The 14,600-nt window shown below is 29.8% G+C and overlaps 1 protein-coding gene across 1 annotated transcript; it reads left to right on the top strand.

Moving 5' to 3' along the window:
- Positions 1–5,953: 5,953 nt before the first annotated feature.
- On the top strand, positions 5,954–13,299 carry LOC101220064 (putative glucuronosyltransferase PGSIP8). Its single transcript, XM_004147159.3, has 5 exons — positions 5,954–6,564; positions 11,192–11,450; positions 11,681–11,882; positions 12,339–12,486; positions 12,599–13,299. The coding sequence occupies exons 1-5, from the start codon at positions 6,281–6,283 to the stop codon at positions 13,128–13,130; spliced, it is 1,425 nt and encodes a 474-aa protein (XP_004147207.2). The 5' UTR covers positions 5,954–6,280; the 3' UTR covers positions 13,131–13,299.
- The last annotated feature ends 1,301 nt before the right edge of the window (positions 13,300–14,600 follow it).

Below are 14,600 nucleotides of genomic sequence, written 5' to 3'. Positions count from 1 at the left end.
CCATCATTAATTTCCATCCTCAATTTCGAAAAATAGCCAAACCTCATCTTCATGCCCATCTCAATAAAATACATTGGCAAACATCAAATCCCTCATGGCCGACGACGTTGTTAACAAAACAATATCCACCAGTGAAATAGTACCCTACGTCAACCACACTTCATCAATGGTAAATTAGAAGTATTATGAAAGTCAGATGCTCTTCCATCATGTAGATGAACTCGCCAATGTCAAATAATATCCACTTCCTAAGAAACTTGTAGCCATCATTACCATACATTAGTCCATCCAATTTCTCCTCTTTAAAAAATAGCAACACATGTCTAAACAAATTAAAAGGTGAATAAAGTATTTTTAATACAAAATTTAATTAGTAGAAAACAAAATTACTATAAAAACAAATAACTAAAATTAGGATTTAATTAAGAAAAGTCTCAAACTAAAAAAAAGACACAAATTATTAATATAAATCAACAAAATCTGAATTATTGATATAAAAAACAACAAAATCTCAACAACTTTAAATGATGTAAATTATTAATAAAGTAAATAGCAATTTTATGATATAGATTGTGATTTGATTAAGAAAATTTTCAAATTTAAAAAATAAACCAATTTCAAATCCCAACAATAGTATTTTTTAAATTTACAGATAATTTTGTATCTTTTAAAATTAGTAACTCAATACCATAATACTTTTTTATTAAAAAAATATAATTTTACTTTATATTTTAAAATAAATTATCATCTAAATACTAAAGCATCTTGTAAGTTGGTTTACGATTCTAATATAATTAATTAAATACTTTGTATTTGTTGAATTAGTATATTAACAAAATGAAATAAATTAAATTAAGTTAGTTTACATTTCTAATATATAATTAAATAAATACATAAAGGCTAGATTGGTTGAGATTCAAATTTGTTACGGTATAGTCAACCAAGTAAAATGCAATCGACCACTTATCAATGTCCACAATTACAACTATAAAATCGAGATACATTTTGAAAATAATAACCAAGAGCAAAAGTGGGATATTTAGAAGTTAGAAATGCAGCTAAAAATCTTATTTCGGTCGATTTTTGCTATATTTCCAAAAACCCCAATCCTACAAAATTCTCAATAATAAAGACAAGGAAACATTTTTATGTTAATGGCGAGTTTTCATGGGCCTTACTTTGTGGCATTGGGCATAATTGAATTGAGCCTAACCCTTCAACTTGGACTTGTTTGGATTTGACACACTCCCTTCTTGTAGCCTTGGTTATGTGGGGAGGTAATAAATTAAATTAAATTAAATATATGCTTTGATTTTTTTATCTTAGAAAAATATATATTTTGATAAATGACTTAAAATAATTAACATTGACAAAGTGTATTTAAAATAATAAATTTCACTAAAATAACATTTCAAAAGTATAAAGGTAAAATAAAAAGAAAAAAAAAATGTAAATTTTGAAGACATAAACCAAACTGAGAAGTGTAATCATAATGTAGGAGTAGAAATTATATTTTATATTTAAGTCTTTTATTGGTTTTTAACTTCCCACTGTTTTACTTTGTATATTTATTTGTCAACTGTAATATCGACATCTTAATTTAATGAAAGCATTGGCTGAATTGTCTCTAAAATCTTACTGTTGACATATATATTTTAAAAGTTATAAAAAAAATGAAAGAAAAAAGATATTAAATTAGTAAATAGACATTTTGGATTTTTAAAACAAGTTACCATGTTTAATTTTATTTTATGTATTATTTTATGAGACAATAGAAATATCGATTTTGAATTATGAAAATGCATAAGTTGAGAGCATATTTTTGTTTGTGGATATGATTTCTCTCTTAAAAGTTTCTTCAAATGACTCTAATTTGACTCGTGATTTGGATTATTTGGACATTGGAATTCCAGTTGGTGAAAATTTATGTTATTTGGAATAGGAATCAAACACCTTATGAAATTTTGACTTTGAAGCAATTTTGGGAATCTACAACGCGTTTAACATCTTTTGATCGTGAACTATGAGTCAATATATTTTTTATTTTTTATTACAAAGTAAATAATAATAATAACAATAATAAATCGCAGGCTACATGTAGATTTGATATACTTAATTTTAGTATCAAAATGCTCGATCCAACAAATAAGACAAAAGAAACTGAATCGATACTAAGACAAAGTCATGATGGACCAAGAAAGGGAAGTTTGACCTTTGTATCTAAAAAAATCCCCATTGACCTCAAGGAGAGAGAGCCCAATTGACACGTTACGCTTAACTTGGGTCTTTGGTTCAACCTCTCCATTAGCTTCGATCTCAACCTTCAAGCTCGAGGAGTCATGAACTTTTGGCACAAGGCATGCCCTTAACGTTCACATAAGGAATAATTGCACCTCACCGTTTTAAAAATAGTTTAAACGGTTAGAAAATCATTTTTTTTTTATCTTTATACTTTAAAGTAATTTTAAAATATAATATGCTAATATGCTTGCAACATTCCTTCCCTAGTTTAAACAATAAGTAAAGTGATAATGGTTAGCATATATCTTTTTAATTTTTTTGTTGTGATGTTTGTTCAATCTTAGTCTCCATATTTTTAAAACATTTAAGTTTAATCCATAGACTAGATTGGGTGTTTGTTCTTTTTAGTCTTAATTTAAAAGTTGTTGACAAGGTAGAGATTAAAATTAAACATTTAGAAATATAGAGATTAAAATTAAACAAATCTCAAATCACATGAATGATTTTAACTAAATAAAACCGGGTATATCACAAAATTAAGCGCACGAGATTGACAATTAATTGTTTCTTTAATTTGGAGGATCAAAGTTAATAATATTTTATTTGAAACTAAAAGTTAACACAACGTACTTAATTTGATAAAATTGAAAGATTGAAATAAAAACGACACAATTGTATTATATGAAAAGTTGATAAATATATCTAATAAACAAGATTTTCAAACTCATGGTATTTAACAAAAGGTTGTTACTATTCAAATGCATGCCCAAATCTTTCTCAATAGGACAAGTTGAATATTGTAAAAGAATTCAATATTAAAATATCTTAGATTTGAAGTTGACTACTTCAACTTTTCATTCTCCTTTTGGTAAGCATACTGTACCTTTAATGCTAAGATATATTTGGAGCTATACTTTTATAATCTCACTTAGAGGTTTGACAATACATTATCAAATATAAATATAGAATAAAAGTTATGTAATATGAACTCTATGGTTGGTAAGGAAAATAAAATAAAATACGAAGAAGAAGTCTTTAATTGGAAAAGTAAATGGATTGTACTACACGGGGTTTTGCTTCTTCTTCATGTTCAATTGAAAAAGTCATTTTTCTTAACATTTTATACAATTAAAGGTGTTATGAGATGTGATCTTTCCTTACCATTCAACAAGTTTTCTTTCCATTTTAATTTGTCAAAGATATAATATATTTCTAGTTTTTTTTTTACTATAACTGTTTTACAAAAACCCCACACATAATTTTTTTCTACCAAATTATAAATTAACGCTTTGAAAAAAGATCGAAGGGGTTTAAAGGATAATTTTTTCTTATCTCAAGAACAATGAAAAGTTGATACAATTTTAGGTGGTTAGTATTCACAAATAGTAAAACAAGCCAACAAAATTCTATACTCAATCGTTCAAAGGGGTAGATAAGAGATAAATTCAAAGTATTTCAACAACCAGACTCGTTTCTTACTTTTCGAACTATAGTATTCTATCAATTCTTTTTTTTTTAATTGTAATGCTCCTAAATAATTTTAAGATTATAAACAATCCTTCCAACTTATATTAAAAAACAGTTTGTTCTATCGTTAAATTTCTTGCTTTATTATCTATTTTTTAATTAAAATTTTCAAAGTCTAGACAAAAATTAAAAAGAAAAAATGAAACTGTTATTAAATCCCACCTAATTATGCAAAAGTTGCATTAATTGGAAAGGAACAAGCAAAAACAAGGCTTTGGATTTGTTTTGGAAGAAGGGATGAAAATAAGGAAAAACGCTACAAAAGGAAAAGGCATTATTAAAAGAAAAAGAGAACGTTAGCACATAACGTTTACTAGTCAAAAGCCCCAAAGACGCGTACTACTACACATTCACTATGCACCAAAATTTTCAAACCAAGGTGGCAGCTCTTCCTTATATTAGGTTTGGTTCGGTTTGGTTCTTCGTTTATAATTATTCTAAAAATTAACTTCAAATAAATTAATTCACGAAATATCTCTTCTCGGGTTATAAAAAAGTATCATGCTCATACTCATAAAATAACTACTCAGAAAAAATTACAATTCTAACTTCCCATCACTCTTTTTAGAAGCAAAATTAGCCAAAGCCAAAACATGAGGTATTTTATTACAATCACGAGAAATACAAGATACCTAAGTAACATTGATTAAATTATTGCTTTGTTAATATATTTAGACACGAGACATGAAAAATTGTACCTTTTGTATGATTAAAAGAAATTATTGCTAACACATTTGTACGATTTGGCTGCTTTTATGTTCATTTACTCGTGAATATACTAACATTTAATACATGTTTTGTCATATTCAAAACCACTTTGAAACATTACTTTAATCACTTAATATAAATTTGAACTTTACATTGTTAAATGTTATATATTTTGAAAATGATTTTAATAATATCAAAATCACTCTCGAACATACTTTTATGTACATTTCAAACACGTTTCTAGCACAGTTTGAGCTACACTCATCATTAAATTTTTCTTTACGATAATAGAGGTTCGAATCTCACCTTCTACCTATTGTGAAATGTAATATTTTGATAACACAAACCTTAATTTGTGTGGAATGAAATAAATTTTAGTGTGTTAGGAATGATTTTTAAAATTGAGAATGTTAAGAAGTTAGTAATTAATTAAAGACGATATCATATCTATAATTTTCATTATTGGAAATATAAATTTCTAAGGCATCTTAATATTGATTGATAACCGTTCCTTTCCCAAGAAAAAGAAATTTAATATTGTTGGTTATTCCTTTTAATAAAATAACATATAGAAATGTAATTAGGGGAATAAAAAATTTATATTATTTATTCATTCATATTCATTATTTTGCCTACTCTCACTCCACACTTCTACTTACAAATCTTAGTCTTATTTATATATTTTTTTAATTATTTCTCACAACTACTATATTCACAAATTTATAAATACCGATAATAATAATAACACACAATTTATTATAATTCACATACTATAATAGTTTATTAACGTTCTAAATGTCCTCTTAGATTAATATTTATATATAAAACAATTTATAGAACAAACTCATCAAATCAAATATGAGTATAATTAAGATATATATGAATGAAGGAAAAATAGAGTTTGCATTTGTTTTTCCTCTAAATTTCCTACTCCCATTTCTTTGTATGTTTTAAAACCAAACAGGTATGACAAACTTCTAAATATTTATTAAATAGATGTGAAAACAAAAGAAATAAAGTGAGGATAATATAGAATAAAAAAGAAGTGATTATCAAAAAGACTTGGAAAAATACTTAAACATTGAGATGATAGAAAACACCATACCCAGATGAATTACAACATAGCATATATATATATATAACATGCGAATGCGATTAACTATAATAGATGAATAGGAGAAGAAGAAGAAGAAGAAGAAGAAGAAGAAGGGTTGATTGTGGACAAATTGGAAAAAATCCAAACAAAAATTAGAGGGAATGGAATGTGATAGAGAGAGAGCATTAAGGTAGATTACGAGAGGTCGGGGAGAGTGGTGACGGCTTTATTGACAAAAGGGAATAATCCAATGGGGAATGATACAACTGGCACAGGTCAAACTAGTAAAGGTATTTAATACCAACGGTCCAGATTCAAAGCTACACAAAAACATAAAAAACGCGTACATTGTTTTTATAACGTCATTTCGTTCCATCTCTCCGTCTAACCTCGTGACTCACTTCCCCCTTCCCCCTTCCCCCTTCCCCTTCCCGCTCGAACAATAAAAACCAAACAGACCCAACTCAAAATAATTCTCCCTCCCCTTCGCCGCCCTCACTTCCTCCTCCGTTTCCGCCGTCTCTCTATCTAAACAACGAACCACCTTCCTTCAGATTGCGAAACATCGTTTCCTCTCATTGAAGAACTGATAATAAAAAAATTCAGACGTCAGAGAGAAACAGAGGATAACGTCTGATCGAACTGATCGATGGATCGATGCTGAGGTTGAGGTGTAGTGGATGAGAGATTTGGAGAAACGGAACGGAGATGATGAGTTTCAACGGTGTATTCAGGATTTCAGCACTGCTGTTTGTGTTAGTGTTTGCGACGGCGGTTGTTGATGAATCAGTAGCGGAGTATACGAAGATGAAAACGAAAACGTCGAAGCATAGAAACGCTTATGCATCGATGATGTATATGGGAACGCCTAGGGATTATGAGTTCTATGTAGCGACGAGAGTGTTGATTAGATCGCTTGTGAAGCTTAACGTTGATGCTGATCTCGTCGTCATTGCGTCTCGCGATGTGCCCGTCCGTTGGGTTCGTGCTCTGTAAGATTCTGATTCTCTCTCTCTCTCTCTCTCTCTCTCTCTCTCTCTTCTGTATCTTTATCTCTCTTCTTTTGTTTTTGAAATTTCATTTTCTTTTTTTCTGTTTTCTGAAGCGATTTTCGATTTTCTTTTTCCGTATGCTTTTCTTTTGCTTGCGCTATTGGCTGAAACTGACGTTATTAGTAATAATTTTCCATTTCGGATTTGACCTTACGGCGCGGGGGTCCGGCGGAGGGCGGGCCTGTTAGAGCTTAAGAAGTAGGGACGAATTGTGGTGTTTCTGTTTAATCTTGTCCATTAGATCGAATCGGTAGTAGTTGAACGAACGGTGTGATTGGTGGAAAATTGTTTTTAATTTTCGTAGTCTGTGTAACACCGGAACATTTCTCTCTCTCTTCTCCGACTTCTTCTCCGGTCGACTTGGATTGGACGGCCGATGGACTGCAGCCGTCCGCCGGCCTATTTGATTCCTTTTCTGCTTTATTCTTGACATACGAATACAAGAGTCTTCTTGGTTCGGCTTGGTTTTGACATTTATAAATTCAAAATATTATTAAAAATGATAAGTTTCTTCATATTTTATTTGAGTTCTTAGATAGGAGATTGAACCACGTAAATTTGTCGCAGATCTATTCAGCTATGCTTTGTTGGCAATTTGAAGTTTTCTTTTTCTTTGATTTAAACCATCAACATATAAATGATAAGTTTTGTGTTCTTTGAAGTTTTAAAATTATAAATTTATCTCCTCCACTCCTAAACCTTTTTTTAACTCCGTCTCATCTTTTTCTTTTTTAAAACAAGAAATTTATTGAGCAGAAAAACTGAAAATGAAAAATACTTTTGTTTTGTTTCCAACTTTCCAAACATATATGTTTTTTATTTTAAAAAAACAGAAAAAACAAAAACAAAACATTTAAATAGTTAAAAAAAAAATTCTTGAATATGATTTCATTTTCAAAAGTATATTTGGATTGTGAATTGTGAGATTCATTCTTGATTTTGGTGAGTTCCACAGCTAAAACATTAACAAATTCCACAACTACATTCTCCTTTCAAATACCTGGTAAGACTTTTTTTTCAATTGAAACAGTGTATTAAGTTTGAATGTAAAGTTTTGTCTCATTTATAATTATTAGTCACTCAAATGTGTTGTGTTTTGTCAAAGAAATGGACTAAACAAATTTCAAAAGGACTTTGTTTGGTATTTTAAAATTATCTTTCCCATTTTTCTTTACTTTTTGGATAAACTGATTTAGAATTTAGAATTTAATTTGGGAATATGATGTTACATATTGTATTAAATTTATCTCCATCTATCAATTTAAGTTTATAGATGAATTGACAACTTAGACTGAGTTATCCATCTACTTTCTTTCATATTTCATGAGAATTTATAAAAAGAAATTGAATTATGTTGTGGTAGTCCCGTTCTTCCTTTTCAAAAGTCGCCACAGTAGGGTTCTGGAATAGGATATAGCCGGCCAGTAAGCAAAATGATGTGGCCGTATAAAAAGGTGACTCGTGGATGATGTAGAATATGAAAAAAGGATCATGCATTGGCGTTTAAGATCTTTATGTTTCTTTTTTTTATCTTTTTCTGCTTGAAATTTGGACGGATCGATAGGGTTTCCCGATGCTGAGGGTACTAAAAAGGGATCTGAGCAACTTTATCCAATTGTCGCTCAGCTTGAAATAATAATACAGAATTTTAACAGATAAACTTTAGAGCATTTTCTTAAATAACTCTCTGTCTCTTCTTTCAAGGATTTATAGCCCACTCTTGGGAGAGAGATGTGAAATAAGAGAAAAATAAATTGATTAAAGGGATGGGTATGACATGATTGGATATAAAAAAAAAAAAGGTTAAAATAATATCTTGATCTCTTTATTTTAGTTTGTTTCATAGGCACTCTACTTTAGTTTTAATTATCTATTTAATTTGGTAGTTTCGGTAAATTTTATATTTAGTATTTACTTTTATTGATTACCATTTAAATTTGAAAACATATTCATGTGTAATATTCTCTGAAGTTACATAAATTAAAGCATTAAAAATATAAGAATAAAGTATTATTTTAATAAAATTTATATGAAAATCTTTAACCGTAAAAAGAAAAAAAATACTTTTAACAAATGACTAAATAGTCATGGATTAATTCATGATAGTCTGCATTGATATTGATATTTATAGATTTTAATTTACAATGTAAGTATATATTGTTGTATCTGTTTGGGATTTCAAAAGTCAACTATGGCTTTTGAGATATTAAAATTCTTTTAAGATAATTGGTTTTAGTAAACTGTCTAGACTTCCCTCTAGACATATCAAAACCTTATATTGACTGAAGACTACGATATTTATGTCAAGATTTAAGGTCTTGGGTATATGATTAAAATTAGTTTATTAATTATTATTTTTAATCTTTTTATCTCTTTCTGATCACATCAATTGATGTTTGATTTTCGGTATGAGATTTTTAATTTATGTAATTATAGTAGAATTATGTTGTACAAACATTATTAGTTGATCTATATACTACTTTCTAAAATTTAAATTTAAGTAAATTTTTTACCCTTTAGATTTTAAAATATAAGACTAACATTCATGAACATGTGAGTCAAAATTTGTGGGTAGAAGTTTGATATTTTATTTAATTTATTTATAATTTGTTGGTTTGTATTAGGTGTTTAAAATCAAGATTAGATTGTTTAAAAGATAAATGGGAATAATATAAGGATAAAGTCAGCTAGATTTTGAAAAGTTGGTTTTAAAGTGTGACAAGGCATTTGAAGAAGCAAAGCATATACCAATGCGGTGGGATGCGGACTTAGTAGGGTTCGCAGAAGCTTCTTGCCTTGTTTTCTCATCGCCTAATCGCTTGGTTTTATTATCATCATTACTTTTTTGTCATCTTAGTGGAACAAATCATAATTACACTTTTAGCCAATGTTTGAATTTTATTCTAATTAATCGTATTACTTAGTTGCTTAAATTCAATGATGACCATCTTTTAATATTTCTATTGGCTACTTGATAAATTTCTTGATTTATGTTAGAATTTGGCACGTGGGTTCCAACCACCTTGATAATGTGCACCTACTTCTTAGATAAACAGAGAAAAAGATGTATTTCTAGGAAGTTGAATGTTTTCCTAAAAAAGTTAGTGAAGAAGGAGTCAATATTGTTGGCATAAATTATGAATTTTTCTAACTATATGTAAAACTCCAGTTTAGAAGAGATATAAAATAAACATAGATGACATTCTAAGATAAATCCTAAATACTATTTATACTTTTTTTAGGGATAATTCAATCAAATCAACTTGAAAGTTAAACACCCTTAACTGGAAGCAATATCTATAAAGTATATGTATGAAGATAAAAATTTGGTTGGTTGAATTAGATTAAGATAAATTATAAAGATAGAAATTCACTGTTTATTGAAGGACCACTATAAGTGACCTTGGTGACCATTAGTTTGTTGGCGTACATTAATACAAGATAGATTTGATCTACTTTTTATTTTTGTATGTTATTGGCTTTCTCTCCTTTTATTTAAACAATAATAAACAGATTTAAAATAGTTTTTAAAGTAATCACCAGGTTGTTTTGATCATTTCTTTATTTATAATCTTTTTAAAAAAACCCTTTGTTTATCATTTGACTTACAACCATCCGTCACTTTTGTTTGTGCAGCAAATGATATTTGATTAGTCATAACTATTGATTCCCATGTATTTTATTATTTTAATAATCTATTTAATATATATATATCCGTAATGTTTGGATCAATTTATGTGCATTTCGACTAATCTTACATGATAATCTGTCTGATCCTATAATATTTATCTATTTGAGTATCAAGAAAATTAGTAAAAAATTAATTTATAGATAAGTGACTACTGTAAATTGAACCAATAACTTAGTTATTAAAATAATATCTCTTTTTTATAATTAGGTCTATAGGTATATATCTCATTAAATTTTCTTTCATTTCCCATTTTTGTCACCATCTTTATTTGGTGGGAAGATGGATGATTATTGGAAGGAAAAAAGACCAGGAAGGAAAAGGTTGGATGGGGTCGTTTTATCCAGAATTTAGAACAACGACTTTTTGAAACATTTAGGCCAACAACTCTTTTCCTTTCTCTTTCTCTGTTTTATTTATTTATTATTATTGAGGTGTTTTTCAAATATTAATTAATTTGTTTGGCCAATGTTCAGAGTTTTGGCTTGTGGTGAGGATTGAGGAAGTCCCTATCCACATGGGTGAACTTGAATCTCCCTCATTTGACTTTTTCAAAAATTGTCGGGTTTCGTGTAATATAAATTCTGAAATTAAGTATCTAATGAATAGAGAAGTCTCTAGAGTCTACCTAGGAGAGATTGGGGGATAAGTAAACATATAGATTTTCTTCTCTTTTCCTTTTAAATGCTTACTTTGGTTGGGTAATTAATCCTAACTTCAGCGTTTCAATTATTTGGTCGTATTTGGGTGTGTGAAGTTATCCAACTCTTTTAACTTACAAGTTTTTGTGGTTAGATGAACGAGTTTTCATGATAGTCGTGTGTAGAAAAATTTCTATAGCTTTGTTAGTTGAAATTATAATTAAAGTCGCTAGTGCAGGGAAGAAGAAGATGGAGCAAAAGTGGTGAGTGTTGATAACGTAAACAACCCATATAGGAACCAATCCAACTTCGATAGAAGGTTCAAGCTAACATTGAACAAACTATACGCATGGAGCTTAACAGATTACGACAGAGTAGTGATGTTAGATGCCGACAACCTCTTTCTCCAAAAGACTGACGAGCTCTTCCAATGCGGTCAGTTTTGTGCAGTCTTCATCAACCCTTGTGTCTTCCACACCGGCCTTTTCGTTCTTCAGGTAAGTCTCAATCACCGTAAAGATCTCTATTCGTATAAATAAATTTATCTTCACCCACTAGCTTAAGTTTTTAAGTCAATCGATAATTTTGGATGATATTAATACAGGTGATCTAGAAAGGTTCGAATAAGCTTTTAGGTCCATGTAATGTAGTTTTGTACGAACGAAATGTTAGTTTGATTTTTCTTAGAAAAATGGTTGATTTTGATTTGAATATGGATGTGTGGCAGCCATCAAAGAGGGTATTTGATGACATGATGAATGAGGTGAGAGTAGGAAGAGACAACCCAGATGGTGCAGATCAAGGGTTCATTGGGAGCTACTTCCCTGATTTGCTCAACCAGCCTATGTTCTATCCTCCTTCTAATAGCTCAATTCTTGATGGCAACTTTAGACTCCCCTTGGGCTACCAAATGGATGCTACTTACTATTGTAAGACCTCCCTTAACTTCTTAGACCTCACTGGTTGTTAAAAACATAGTTCATTACAATTTCCTATGGGCTTTGACAAAGCTATATTTTTCCAACTAAATAGTAAGTAATAAGATCAACCTCTACTTATTTGGATTTATTAAGCTAAATCAGAAGCAAAATATACATTTTTTGTCTTTGATTTTGAAGAATAAATATGTTTGGTATCTCAGTTTTCAAAACATATATTTTTAGTTCTTGAGTTTTGTTAGAATATATTTTTAATTATAAGAATAAATGTTTTGATAATCTTTTAACCTATTTTTTGAAAATGTATACAGAAATATAAAACTAAATGCATGTATTCTACAAAATTGGGAGGGACAAGAGTCAATCATGAAAGACTAAAAGTTTTAGTAATTTAGTTGAAAAGTATATATTTGGGGATGGATTTGATGAATGATTATTGTAAAACAGACTTAAGATTGCGATGGAGCATTCCTTGTGGTCCAAATAGTGTGATAACGTTTCCAGGGGCACCATGGTTGAAGCCATGGTATTGGTGGTCATGGCCTATACTACCTCTCGGCCTCCAGTGGCATGAACAACGTCGCCACACTCTCGGGTAATCAAATTCTCTCCCCTTCTCATCCTATTCAAATTCATTTTTTATGTTACATTTTAACCTTGAATTTATTCTTCACATTTTAATTATTTGAGGAATCCTGGTAATACAGGTATGGAGCAGAAATGCCATTAGTTCTAATCCAAATCCTACTCTACTTAGGCATTCTCGCCATGATCCGTCTCGCCCGCCCTAATCTCACAAAACTCTCTCACCGTCGATCAGAAAAACCCACCGCCTCCTTCCACTCCGCTTTAAAACTCGGCGCCTTCTGGTCCATCCTCGCCGCCTACGTCCTTCCCTTCTTCATTATCCCCACCACCATCCACCCTCTCCTCGGCTGGGGCCTCTACTTACTCGGCTCCTCCACCTTCTCCTTCCTCGCCTCCACTGTCTTCCTCCTCCCTCTCCTCCCCCTCCTCCTCCCCTCCATCGGAATCCTCGGCGCCCTTCTCGTCATGGCCTTCCCCTTCTACTCTGACGGCGTCGTCCGTGGACTCTTCATCTTCCTCTACGCCTTCTGCGCCGCGCCGGTTGTTTGGTCGGCTGCGGTGAGGACGGCGGCGGCGATTCAGTCGTCGGCGTCCTTCGTAGTGAAATCCGGTGAGACTTTGCCGTCTTCTAGGTTTAATAAATGGTGTTGAGGGTTTTTTTTTCTTTTTTTCTTTTTTTCTTTTAAATATTTATTTTTGGGGGATAGAATTGGAAATTGGAAATTGGAAAAGGTTTGGTTTGGTGTAAGAAAAGTTGGTGTTAATACTTAATTTTTATACAGGGAAAGAGAGTAATATATAGTTTTTTGTTTCGCTTTTATTGCGATGGAATTTTGTTTATAAATTATTAATCAAACTATATTATTTCTACAAATGATTTCTATTTTGTTTTCTTTAAACCATGTTTAGTTACATTTGTAAAAAGCTCTAAATCTATCCAATAGTTTGAACGAAGAAGAGAGTCTTGTCATGTCTATTTAACAAAATCCAAATGAACATGTTTTCAAAAGTATATAAATAAATAAAAGAGATCTGCTTTTACTATTTAATTGTTGAGGATGATTTAAACATTTCTTCAATTTGATAGGAGTTTGGTCTTACCATTAAATTAGAATATCACTCAGCACTATTTAATTGTTGAGGATGATTTAAACATATCTTCGATTTGGTAGGAGTTTGGTCTTACCATTAAATTAGAATATCACTATGTTTGTTAACTATTTAAATTTTGTAATTAAAAATTTCTTTAATTTTAAAAATGTCTTCTTTATTAAATCATTTAACTTTCAATTTTTAATTATGTCCTTTTTTTTTTTGTTGTTTCCTTTATTATTCTAATTATATGAATTTAATACTAAAAACACTTCTGAGTTATATAATTGTTTAACCAATGTAAGTATAACTACTCATCAAGGCATAATATACTATTAGCCTCAAAGGAGGTTGAATTCATTAGCATCTCAATCAAGAGATCAACTACTCAACAAAGCAACATATACTATTAGCCTCAAGGGAGGTTGAATTCTACTTCTAGCATCTCAACCAAGAGATCAAATGTTTGATTATCTAATAGAATTTTTTTTTAAATATAGTAAAATAAAAAATTTATAAAAAGAAGAATGTGTAAGATTTTATTAATGTTAGACATGATAAGTTTCTACTACTGTCTATTAGTATCCATCGTTAATCGAATATAAATTTTTAAAGATGAATATTTCCATCAATTTGACCATGTATTTGCTATTAGGGGCAATAATGATAATATTTTATCTTTTTAAAGTTGTAACTCTCTTGAAAAAGAAAGTTATTTTAACATAAAAATTGCTCTCTAAGTTTTCAAAATATATCTTTTTTTTCTCGATACTTAATTTTAAGAATAGAATTGAAAGTTATATCTAGTAATTTAACAAAATAAATTAAAGTAGTTACAAACTATAGCAAAAATTTAGATTCTATTACTTAATGATAAAATTTGCTATAAATGGTAAATATTTTGTAAAATCAACTATTTTTAAAAATCTCACATTCTATTGTTTAAGTTTAGAAGAAAAAAAATCTCTCCAAAATTATTTTTTAAACCTAATTTTCTAGTTCAAGATGTGATTATAATAATTTATAAAA

The sequence above is a fragment of the Cucumis sativus genome, chromosome 3, assembly GCF_000004075.3.
Source record: "Cucumis sativus cultivar 9930 chromosome 3, Cucumber_9930_V3, whole genome shotgun sequence".
In the NCBI taxonomy this organism is placed as follows: Eukaryota; Viridiplantae; Streptophyta; class Magnoliopsida; order Cucurbitales; family Cucurbitaceae; genus Cucumis; species Cucumis sativus.
This window is presented reverse-complemented; position numbering and strand designations above follow the sequence as displayed.

What these genes read in the sequence shown, in the direction of transcription:
- LOC101220064 (XM_004147159.3), top strand. Translation starts at nt 6,281, where the DNA reads ATGATGAGTTTCAACGGTGTATTCAGGATTTCAGCACTGCTGTTTGTG. An exon ending in GTCCGTTGGGTTCGTGCTCT is followed by an intron (nt 6,565 to 11,191) that starts GTAAGATTCTGA and finishes TCGCTAGTGCAG; the next exon opens with GGAAGAAGAAGATGGAGCAA. An exon ending in CAACGTCGCCACACTCTCGG is followed by an intron (nt 12,487 to 12,598) that starts GTAATCAAATTC and finishes CTGGTAATACAG; the next exon opens with GTATGGAGCAGAAATGCCAT.